The 12,415-nt window shown below is 42.2% G+C and overlaps 1 protein-coding gene across 1 annotated transcript in view; it reads left to right on the top strand.

Annotated features, from left to right (window-relative positions):
- The window catches only part of FKBP10 (FKBP prolyl isomerase 10), a 49,528-nt gene extending 42,403 nt beyond the window's left edge, over window positions 1–7,125 (top strand). Inside the window, exons 9-10 of the mRNA XM_086924158.1 lie at window positions 2,511–2,674; window positions 3,051–7,125. Of these exons, the coding sequence (XP_086780284.1) occupies window positions 2,511–2,674; window positions 3,051–3,236 (350 nt within the window). The 3' untranslated portion in view covers window positions 3,237–7,125. The remainder of the gene's footprint in view (window positions 1–2,510; window positions 2,675–3,050) is intronic.
- Window positions 7,126–12,415: the final 5,290 nt, after the last annotated feature.

Here is a 12,415-nt window from a genome sequence, read left to right as displayed (position 1 = left end):
TGAAATAAGGAGTAGTGTTGTAGGGAACAAACAAATTATGAAGAAACAGTTCAAGAAAAGATGGATGTTGCAAAGGAACTGATTGAAGGATCCTTCTCTCATGGGGATTTTCAGGGACCTGGAGGGCCACAATTTGGAACAAGGTTTGGAACAAGGTTATTGTTATTTACACACATTGACTGAGTACGTTAGGCCCCTTAGAATCTATACACCAGCTACGCATACCTGTGTCTAGAAGCAATGTACCAACTCCATCCCCAACAGTGGGCCGCCAGGCCTGAGACTGCATTCAGTCGGAATGGGTAAAACCCTTTGATACATCAACCCCGAAGATACCTAAACACTGAATACATTATACTCACAAACTTCAATCTTGTACATAAGAACGCACAGGCCCTCAACTTTCTTCCTGACTTTAATATTTTAAAGAAAAAATTACTTGTAGAGACACTTGCTCATCCATTAGCCGTCAAATAATATATTCGCCCATACATCTGATTTAACAGATTCTTGGCTTTCTTATCAAAACTTGTTTTCCACTTCTTGCATGTCAGTCTTCATGATTTCTGTGAAAAATCAGCATTTTCTGAATTCTTCACTTCCAGCAATTCATTGAGTAATTCACTTATTGAAGCCCTAACTCTAAGAATTCATCTTGTCCAATTCACATTTTAACCAATTTCTGAATAATACCGAAAACCGTCAAATTAGTTTTAGAAAGTGGGGACCGGGCTTGTCCTTTTCTTTGCCTATATATGTTTATCGCCCGCAACCACAAAATGGCTCAGCGTTTTATAAAGTATACTGAACATATTGAACATAGTAGGTGAGTACATCATTCCTGACTCCGCCAAATACTTGAAACAACAAGCTATTAATCCCCATGCGAGTTGAGAGGCTGTTTAAGAGGGGTTGGTGTAGATGGAAAATGCTGAGGGGGTCTGGTGGAGTTGGAATCCTTCTCAGTAAGGTGTTGGATGAATTTGTTATGGGAAACATTTTGCAAAAATGAAGGTTTCTAACTGGAGGATAAAGACTCTTTTCTACTGTGGTATAAGAGAAGAGTGGAGCTTTGATCTGAAAGTTTCCCCCCCCCCCTCCTCCCCAATCTCTTGTCAAATGTTGGGGTTTCAATTTCTGTTTCTTGAAATGATTCACAGGCTCCTAAGACAGCCAGTTTGTGAAGAGCTAGGGTCCCTGGCTGGCTGTCCTGCAAAGTGTAACACCAGAGCCCTCGCTAGCGGGTGACTGCTCAGAGGTCAGGTTGAAGATCTAAAGTGCCTCATGGTAAAGGAGAGCTTCACCCCACTACAGAGTTCAATCTGAGTGACTTCTCTAAAGGCAAGGTGTCACAAAAGTTGTATGTGTTTTTTAATTTCACCTTGCAATGCTATCATGTCCACCATACCAACTAAGAACATATTGTAATGGTTGTGTAGAGAAGCATAGATGTACTCTACATCCACGCACCTTTAGATTATGTTGGCATGAATACAATATCTCTGTGAGTCGATATTAAAACCACCATATAGTAGTGTAAAACCTTCCTGTAGTGCAACATCACTCGCCTCTGAGGTGAATATAGGGCTGCCAGGATTGGAAAGCGGTGGCTGCATTGCATGGGTTGGCCTACCAAGGCCTCTTAGTTGCAGCCAGTGTCACAAGTGCAGGGTGGTTGTGCAATATTATTTATAGGGGGTGTACGTTTAGTGAATGGCAGTAAAGAAGGATCGCACACGCTGATTGTCTTTATTATTATTTTGTGTTTACATAGTTAAACTTCCAAGCCATCGACTATCAATAAACATGGTGTATTTGGAGGAGAAAATGTGCGAGTGTTCATTTATGTTCAGTTTACAGAGAATATGGAGTAACAAAAATTGCGGAGGTTTTAGCAACACTCGAAGATAAATTAGGGATTGGTAAATATTTATTATATGTAGCAAGCCCAATTTAAAGACATATATGTTTTAATTGGGCCTTTTACTTAAGGTTGACATCTTAAATACCTATCAAGGCTTCTTAATGTGATAAAAGGTCCCTACATCAATTTGTACGTGTTTTACATTTGTGACCCTTTACTTTTACACCGAAGGAAAAAAAACTTTTAAAACCATTGTTTAAAGAAGCAGGCCTATGAACAGTCAACAATGTATTTGAATATTTATATACATTTTTCGTTTTATTGAGGTTGAACTGTCCATTAATAACATTTGTAAACTGCATTGATATGAGGGAGTGTCCACTGTGCTTGTTTTAAGGCTGTTGGGTACATCTTAATTGCTTTATTGTTTGTATTTATATTGTTTTTAATTTATGAAATCCCAACTGAAGTGCTGAAGTGTATTAAAAAAAAATGAATAAGGACAACGAAGTCTTAATAAATGCAAAGAAATATTCCTTCTAAAAGTTTGGATGGAATGATGTACAGTGTAAAGAGACAGCATCCTATAAGTTAAATGTACTGCAGTCTAATCACTTGGTATCCTCCTCTGACTCTACCACCATAGCTCGCGGTGTGCCCGGCAGCGCTGTGCTCCACTTCGAAGTTGAACTACTCCACACAGAAGCAGGCGTACCCGATGGTTACATGTTCGTCTGGCTGGAAGATCCCCCTGCCAACCTTTTCGAGGCCATGGATTTGGACAAGAATGGAGAGATTCCCATTGAAGAGGTGAATAGGAAGTGTTATTCATGTCCTTTCTCTGCAGTATCATATAAAGTGACTGCACAAAATGTAACCCTTATAACTTTTCTTTAAATATCTTTTTTATTGAGTTTTATAACACAATAGATTGCAATACATTTCAATCAAGAGAAAAAGACCATAAGAAGTCCTCCAGTAGCTATAATCAGTATTCAGCAATAACCTTTCAAAGACCTTTTTAATGCTCATTATTGAAAACTTGTGACAGCTGCCTGTTAATAAAGCCAATACATTCAGCTCTCATCTGGAGGAGAATACCTCCAGAAAAGAAAACATAATTATTGTGTAGCATCTGCTTTGGCTGTGATTACTGTCCTAAATACTTGTTTTCCTTCCTTTGCAGTTCTCCACGTTTATCCTGAACCAGGTGGCTGAAGGAAAAGGCCGTCTGATGCCTGGTGCCGATCATGACAAGTCCATCGCAGACATGTTTGGCAACCAAGACCGCAACCAAGATGGCAAGATAACTCCTGAGGAGCTGAAGCTGAAGAGCGATGAAGACAAGGAACGGATACATGAAGAGCTTTGAAGCCTCCGTTCTTTAAAGCTTTTATTTCCAAGAGACAGCAGTGCCTACCTTTATTCATATTCCACCCACAGCCAAAGTTCCTTCCCACCAAAAAGTAACAAAAGAAGTAAAGCAATCCACAGAACTGATTTTCCCATGCAGCAGACCCACTCAGGGAAGGGTATTCTGTACCTCGAAGAATTGGTTTGGGAGGACGGAGAGAAATCTGGACAGATGGAGGACACGTCTTTTAAATAGCTTGTTGCGTTACTAAAGAATATGCCAAATGCCTGAAGATGGTTAGTCCGAGAATGACTATCCTACTCTGATATAGAGACAATGGTGCTCTCTCACAAAAGAAGTGTCACAATAAGATTCTTGCGTGGTCCTCACATAGTGGCGTAAGCCCAAACAAACATGGACCACCCGATGCACATCCTGTTAGAACAGTCAAACGATTCCTCAGAGTAGTTCTGTTGAGTTTAATTCGTTGTCAAAACGAATCTGTTTTTTAAGAGTGAGGATAACTTCCTAAGAGAGGAAAAGTAGTCTTATGTTCAATGTCACGCACCACATGGTTGCCTTTTGTAGAGAAAAGATGTAGTTTTCACTGCTACTGTTTGAAATCACAATAGGTTGAGGAGCTATTGCAGTTGTCTTCACACAGAATGATTAAAAAGAAAAGACTATCTTGGATAATATGATGTATATTCAGACTCCCACCATGGGCAAAATATGTAGAACTGGAAATATTCCATAAGGAGTCGAAACAAGTCTGAGTGTTCCCACTTTCTATTCCTTGAGGAATTCTTCTATTTAGGACCTTCACCCTGCCCGTGGTAGTGATGGAACATGCCACCTAATTATTAAAATTAAAGAGCAGTCTAGCACTCTATTTGGAAAAAGAAACTTAATTTAACCTTTGCATAAAAGTGTTTCACAGACAAATTTGCTGTGGGGCATAGAATTATTTTCTAGAAAGCTGTGTAACCCAGACAACTAAGTATAACGTGATTTCAAAGCTGGCTTAATTGTTTTCAATTGTAATATCTTATCTGATCACCACAGCGCTGAAAAGCAATTACAAACTCCATTGTTTCAGGATGTGAAGGTCAAATGTGTTTTTTTTTTATGTTTAGGACATCCAGGAAAATTCAGATGATCGCAAACAAGAAAAAAAAGTACATTGGGCCGTCTGCTCAAATAGGCCAAAAGGTCTTGGACTAACTGCTCAAACTCAGTCGGTCCACCGTTGTAAGGTTTCCAGCAATGCAAACATAACTGTCCGCTCAATCCTTAATGCAGCGGGCAGACCATCAGTTTGGTGGACAGGGTACTCACAAAGTTGGTGTCAGGATACCTTGTTCGCCAAACTTTAAATAAGCCTTTAAGTGCTTTACTTAATAGAAAGTGTTTTTGTTGTCCAGTGCGATTAGTGTGTTCACATCTACTTGTGGTCAGTTAGATTGAAGTAGTTTCTGTGCCATACTTGGCGGCAAATTTTTATTTTTGTTCTTTGCATAAGGATCAAGATCTCCTACATTGCGGTGCTTTTAAATATGGAACAAGTTAAAAGTCCTTTTTAAAATTTCAGATGATGCATTTGTTATTCCCCTTTCATGCAGTACACGAGCACCTGAAACAGTGCTCCAGAGATGAAAAACGCTTGCTTTCGGGTGGCACTAAAATATCGTATCTACATTGGATTTAGTACAAAACGTTAGCTGTCCGATTTGACTGTAGATCAAAATGGAAGGAAATTACTTTTGCCAAAGCCTCACTGATGTATAAAATATGTGTGCATAGCAGAGATAATTATAGAGAAACCTTTTTGACTTGGACTACAAGCTGAAAATATAGTTAAAGATCAAATTACTTCTAGTTAGAATTTCATTTGTGAAGGTACAATTTTTTAATAAAACGCAACAGTAAATCATTCTCCTTTCACCTTTCTTTATGCTGTCAAATAGAATAGTCTAGAAGCTCATGCCCCTAAGTGCAGATTCTTACTAAGATTCTGTCGTTCAGTCCAGAAAAAAGTGAGTTAATCCAACGTATAATATTAATGTTATTGGTGATTGTGAGTGATGAGACTCTGTTGCTACACTGTAGGGCCTGAATGCTTTCACCTTTGTCTCCGAGCAGTTATATGCCTCCCGCCTCAACATTGCTGGTTTTGCTCATGGACAAAGTGTTGGCATGCATCGCCTTTCAGTGAATGCATGGGGTTGGTACATTATCCCAAGATGGGATGTTGCAGCATAGGAAGAAACAGATCTGGAAGGTTGTCTTTCCCCATGGGAAAATGTGACCATCCAGAGCCAAAACGTGCCCACCTCAGCCCATCCGAGAGATGTGCACATCCTGAAGGAGGTATGATCTTGCCACACACTGCTCTAAAAGACCAACTGCACTCCCAAGTGCCTGATCTCCCATTTCTAGCAAATTTTGCTTAATAATTCAATTTCTTGGAGAAAAAAAAATGAAATGCTATGTTAAGCCCCGACGAGGCACGTTTTTTACCACTAACATGACCAGAAATGTGCTATGTCTGAACGTGTGGTTATGCATTTTTTCCAGGCAGTGCTCTATATCACACACTTCTACACTTTTCAAAAGTGCAACAATGGGTGCGTCTGGTTGAAATTAGAAACATAGCCGGGAAGCAATACTTCTGTACTTCGTGGACATTTTGGTGCTCAAGGTGCATGGTTACCCAGTAACCTAGCCATGAGAAGGCACTTCAGTGCCACCATCAACAGCACCTAAGAAACAATTGCCTGAGAAATTCTTGGAAATCAGTTTTTCTTCCAGACGGTTGATTCAGCACAGATCAGTGATCATGGGCCAAATATAGTTGAGACAGGATTTCTACTTTGCTACTCTGCCACATTCTGAACACAGAATTCTATTAAGAGTGAGAATTCTATTAAGAGTGGGAAAATTGAGCAATGTACTGAAAAGGCTCTCTGTTTTGCCGATCAGTGTTGGGGATTCAGAGACGAAGGACATATGCCACACCTGGGCCATAGCATGTTGACATAAGAGAAGAAAAGTTACTGATTTGTAGCTACATTTCTCAAGCTGTGGTATCTCACATGATTGAATCCTTCCCTGTTGTGAGGCTAAAATGTGGCTTACTGAACATTCTTTGCATTGGAAAATTGTACATGTATGCAAACGTGTCATACAACCCCTGGGGTGCAGATCATGCACCCCTCTCGTGGTTTCATGTCCAGAACTGGAAATACCTGGCTTTGCTGCAAGCTTTAAAGAGCAAGGACAACTCAAGATCTCAAAGTCTCTCTTATTCCCATTTTTACAGGTGTGTTAATTAATGTTTATCACCAGCAAATGAAGCAATCAAATTTAGCCCTAAGATCAGTATTGCTTGCACTGCGGTAGGCATGTAGTAGGTGAGTCTTGATGTATGTAAAAGAAGTGCTAACATTTGGAAAGAAAGTAGTTGGGAATTTAGGAGACTGGACCTCTTAAGGGTGCCCCAACACTGTGCTAGTTTGTGGTAAGTGGTATGAAACTAACCAACACCACATCATGATACCGTGGAAAATCTAAGCAGAGCACATAATGCGCCTCCTTCAATTCAAAGGTAAAATCCCAAATGAATGTATCCCTGACCACTATGCAGTTAAGTCAAATCACCTGCAGGAATGTGTGGCTTGCTCATATCTCTGTAGGGTGCGATATATTAGGTTTTTTTTTTAGAGGTGGATCAGTTTGAGGCTAGTGGAGACAATTTGTTGTTGAGAAGAAATGTGTGTATGTTCAGCCTTGTTGGTAGTCCCTCCCCCCACCCCCTTCTTTCTACATGATGCGTGGTTGTGATTATGTGCAATTCTATGGAGCAAAGCTACACAACTTTTATTAATAAAAACAAACCAGTCATGTACAGTCTTGTGTCTTTATTTGAAAATGAGGTGAATTGTTATATAAAACACAAACTGATGGTCTTCCCACACTTGGTCTTCCCACACTACCGGTTGAACGGTGTCTGCTGATTGCATCAGTTAGGAGTTCCATTCGCTTCCACTGACTTTTCTTTCCATGACCCATCTGGCAGTGATCTGATCTTTAACATGGACCAAATGCATAATCCTTTTCAGGATCCCTGACAAATTTTACAATGCAAATTTAATAAATAACGCATGTATTAGACAAATTACTGCAATGTAAAATGGCTACCCTTTTCTGGCACTGCGATCATTATGTCTCATTGGCTGTAATACATCATGCTGGCTCTAGTACTTGACCGCAGGACAAAATGGAAACAAATTTCATAGCAAAAGATAATCTTTAACAAGATGGTTAGATTATTAAAAAGAAACACTTTTGACTTTGAATACAGGGGTAAACATTTAGTTTGCAACAAGAACATGTCTTGTATTGTATTAAATTAAATACGTGAAGTTGTAATGAACCAACACATGAACAAATAACTTTCTTTTAATCTTCCTCTACAGTGCCACATGGACTGTAATGCAGCTTATCTCTTTTAGTATCACTATGTGGAAGCAGATTATTGAAATCCCACTGGTGCAGGGGTCACCCTTAGCCCACAGGTTCTAAACAAGTAAGGAGGATTCGTCACAGGAGTGAAGAACAAACCAAGGGTCATTTATTAGCATTCATGAATGGCTCATCCGACAAGCACCATAGAGATTCTCTAGGAGGAAGCACACTGAAAGGTGGTTACATGGGTTTTTATAGCAAAAGATCACAAACCAAGGACGCCCAGAGGTAAATAGAGTTTTGGAAAGAACACACAAATAAGGTAACAGTAAGAATCAAAATCCTTGGTGTCTTGTGCAATTGTCGCGTCCTAAGGCTGCACAACAAGATATGCTATCGGAGTAGACTTTGCTTGAGGCTTTAACCTTGTGTGTCCTTGTGTGACCCTGTGTGTCGTCCCCCCCCCCCCCCCCCGGGCACCAGCGTGACGATTTTCGCGACGCCAGGTGCATCTCCGATTTTAGGGTGAAAGCACTGGTGTAAATTGTGCTTTTAAAACAATCTTTGCTGCTTTCTTATTTTCCAGCGCTGCGCCCCCCCCCCCCCCAGAGTGTCTGGCCTATTTAAGGGCTGGGTCTCGGGCGAAGGGACGGCGGTGGCCATCTTGGGTAGGGCTTGACTCCCTTGGTGGACTGAGTATATGTAAACAAGCTTTCTCATCCCCTAGAACGACTGCTTATAATGTACCCAAAGCCAATATGATATTACTTAACTGCAGGTCATTGAAAAAACATAAGCTCGAAATACATGATCTATTAGTTGCTGAGAACCCTGATGTGCTCTTCCTTACCGAGACTTGGATGGACGAGGACTCGTCTCCCGAGGCACTTGAGGCAACTCCTCCCAGGTACTGTCTACTTCGTCTAGACAGACACAAACAAAGAGGGGGAGGTTTAGCCCTCATGTACAAATCGGAACTAGAGTGCACCCTAGAGAAGGTCACCTTACATAATAGCGAAAGTGGCTTATTCACTATTAATATAGGGCCTAGAAATGCCATTCATGGGCTGTTGGTGTACAGGCCACCGGGGGTGGCAGGGCAGTTTGGCAACCAGCTTTTAGAGTGCATTACTCAAGCTGCCCTGCGATATAAAAGATTTATTATTCTAGGAGATCTTAATCTCCATTTTGATGACACAGGCTGCAGGGAAGCGCAGGATGTGGCTGATGCTCTTACATCTTTAGGCCTCAACCTTAAATCTACGTCCCCCACCCATCAACATGGTCATCTCCTAGATCCCATTTTTGCGAACTGGGATGGCATTGATGTTTCCACTCCGGTTAGAATAATCTGGTCGGATCATTTTATCATCCCGTTCACAGTAGATAAAATCCTTTTATTAGACATCACTCTTTCTAACCCCCCCCCCCCCCCCCCATGAAACGAAGAAAATGGAAAAACTTTAATCAAGAAGATTTTAGATGTGCTCTCCAAAAAAATCCCCCTTCCCAAAGCAACTCCCTGGAGGAGGCCTGGAATAAATATGAAACATGGGTGACCACCGCACTTGACGAGATCGCGCCATGGACAACCAAACCCCCTGCTAGGCAATCGAAAACTGCCCCGTGGTTCTCTGAACCACTTAAATTAGCCAGATCCAGATGCAAAAATCTAGAACGTAGGTGGAGATCACACTATAACAAAAGAGAACTTGATACTTATAAGAAAATGCTGAGAGCAGAAAAAAGCTGCTACCTTAAAAACAGAATCGACTCTGCTGGGAACCGTACTAAAGAACTCTTCACCATCTACAGAGAGCTCACGGTCCCTACCAGGCTGGACGCCCAAGATACCTTCTCTGAAGAGCTGTGCGATTCTATTGCCGACTTCTTCATAGGTAAAATTGACAAAATCCATGCCACTTTTATGAAAGATGACATCCAGCCATTTAAACACGCAGTAGTTATAAACACCCACACGGAGACCCCCTGCCTCTCTTGTTTTGTCACTCCACAGAAACAAGAACTAGTGAGCATTGCCAACATCATCCAAGCTGGCTCACCCAGCGATGTCTGTCCCCCGGCTCGCTTTAAAGGAGTACTGGAAACTACAATAATTGATCAGATTAGTCTCATTACATCACTCTCCTTTAAAGAGTGTCAGGTTCTGGATGCGTGGAAAACTGCTCAGGTTATCCCCCTAAAAAAAAAAACAATATTCACATTACTCAGTTTCAGAACCTCCGCCCTATCGCCCTCTTCCCTTTCTGTGCTAAAGTCACTGAGAAGGTGGTGAATAAGCAGCTCATGAGCTACTTGGAGGAACATTCGCTCCTGCACCCCAATCAATCGGGCTTTAGAGCAGGTCACTCCACAGAATCAGCCCTACTCTTTTCCACCGAAGGCTTGAGGAGTATCGTGGACGAGGGAGAGACAGCAGCTTTGGTTTTATTAGATCTAAGTGCAGCGCACGGAACCTGGGCGTCATCCTGGACTCCTCACTCTCAATGACCAGACAAGTCAACGCCGTTTCATCATCTTGCTTCAACATTCTTCGCATGCTCAAAAAAACATTTCGCTGGATCCCCACCGAAACTAGAAAAACGGTCACCCACGCACTGGTCACGAGCCGTCTGGACTACGGAAACACCCTATACGCCGGCACCACCGCAAAACTCCAGAAAAAACTCCAATGCATCCAGAACGCCTCAGCCAGGCTCATACTAGACATCCCGCGTAAAGAACACATCTCTGGTCACCTGAAAAACCTCCACTGGCTCCCCGTAAATAAGAGGATTACTTTCCGCCTCCTAACCCACGCACACAAAGCACTCTACGAACTTGGACCCGAATGCCTCAACACACGACTGTCCTTCTACACCCCCTCCCGTCAGCTACGATCCTCCAATCAAGCCCTTGCCACTGTACCTCGCATCAACAAAACCACCATGGGAGGTAGATCCTTCTCCCACCTGGCAGCTAAAACTTGGAACTCTCTTCCCACTCACCTTCGCCTTACTCCAAACCACCTAGCATTCAGAAAGCAACTTAAAACTTGGATATTCGACAAATAATTCCCCACCCTTCCTCAAGCGCCTTGAGACCCTATGGGTATGTAGCGCGCTATATAAATCTCTTGACTTGACTTGACTTGTCTCGGTTGGCAGGCATTGGAGTGAAGGGAATGGCCTTGGCTTGGCTGGAGTCTTTCCTGACCAACAGAAGTTTCCAAATGCATTGCCCCCCTTTAGATCCTCTCGCAGAAGTGTAGGCCACGGGGTTCCACAGGGCTCGAGTTTGAGCCCCACCTTATTTAACATTTACATGGCTCCCCTGGCCTGCATAGTCGAGAGTTTTGGGGTGGGCATTGTCAGCTATGCCGATGACACACAACTGCTACTAAAGCTTACGCCTGAGTGTAGAGAAGATGCCATCAACTTCTCGTGCTGTCTTTCATCGGTATCAGCCTGGATGAACCACAACTGTCTACGCCTCAATGGCGATAAAACCAAGTTGTTGGTAGTTGGGAAATCTGCTTCAGTATGGTCGCATATGTGGTGGCCTACGGAACTGGGCAGCCCCCCTCGTCCTGCGGAGTCAGTACGCAATTTGGGGATAACACTGGACTCAGATCTCTCATATAAAACACACGTGAACAAAGTTACAGCTAGATGCTTCAATATACTGAAAGCTCTCCGTAAGATTCTGGATCTTTTGCCAATTGATTCCAGAAAGACCATTGTGCATGCCTTAATGACCCCCCACCTTGACTTCGGTAATGCTCTGCTCCTAGGGTTGAGCCAAAAAGGATTACACCAACTTCAATGTGCTCAAAATGCTGCAGCTCGTTTAGTACTCAAGCTTCCTCGCAGAGCATCAGGTAAATCAGCTCTATCCAAACTCCACTGGTTACCTATAAGAGAGCGGATTAAATTTAAGTCTCTTTGTTTCGCTCATCGGATAGCTCAGGGCAAAGGTCCGGCCTATCTCAACCTTCTAACAATACATCGCCCCACCAGAGACTTGAGATCAGCCGGAAGGATGATGTTCAAACTTCCTAAAATCACCAGAGCCAGGATGGGCGGACGCTCATTCAGATTTTTAGCGGCTAAATGCTGGAACGATCTCCCGCTCGAGCTTCGGATGGAGCCTTCCGAAAGCATGTTCCGAAGAAAACTCAATACCTTTCTTTTTCCCCAGGTCTAATCCCGGTGCCTTTATAAATCCTTAATTGTTTCACCCCTGTCTAGCCTTTAGCTTTTTTGTGCAGTATACAGCGCAGGGACACACTGTTTTGGGTAACCAGGCGCTTAATAAATGGTTTAATAATAATAATAACCTTGTCTGAAAAACCCAGAGCAGACTCCAGCTGTTCTTTTGCGCTGACTTTGCATGTATACACAGGTTTAAATACCCCAATCTAGATTCTATTACTGATGTTTATACAGATGCGGTGTCAAGGTTATAGCCGGGCTGGAAGTAGAGCAGGGGTGAAAAATGGATGAGGCATAGCTTAATCAAAAAAACAAAATAATCATATTTTACATTTTAACGGTCCTTCCTTTTCAGCCTATGCTGAATCCATTTTAAGAGTACATATAATAATCTCGAATATCGATATTCGTAAGTTCGTAAATTTCAGTTTGCATCATCATTTTTTGATTCATGAACATTAATCGGGGGAGGTCTAATATTATTACAAGTGGCTATACAAGCTGTACATATTGTAG

This window comes from Lissotriton vulgaris, chromosome 5 (genome assembly GCF_964263255.1).
Source record: "Lissotriton vulgaris chromosome 5, aLisVul1.2, whole genome shotgun sequence".
NCBI classification, from domain to species: Eukaryota; Metazoa; Chordata; class Amphibia; order Caudata; family Salamandridae; genus Lissotriton; species Lissotriton vulgaris.
Note: the sequence above shows the minus strand (reverse complement) of the source record. Positions and strands in the feature narration are given on the sequence as shown.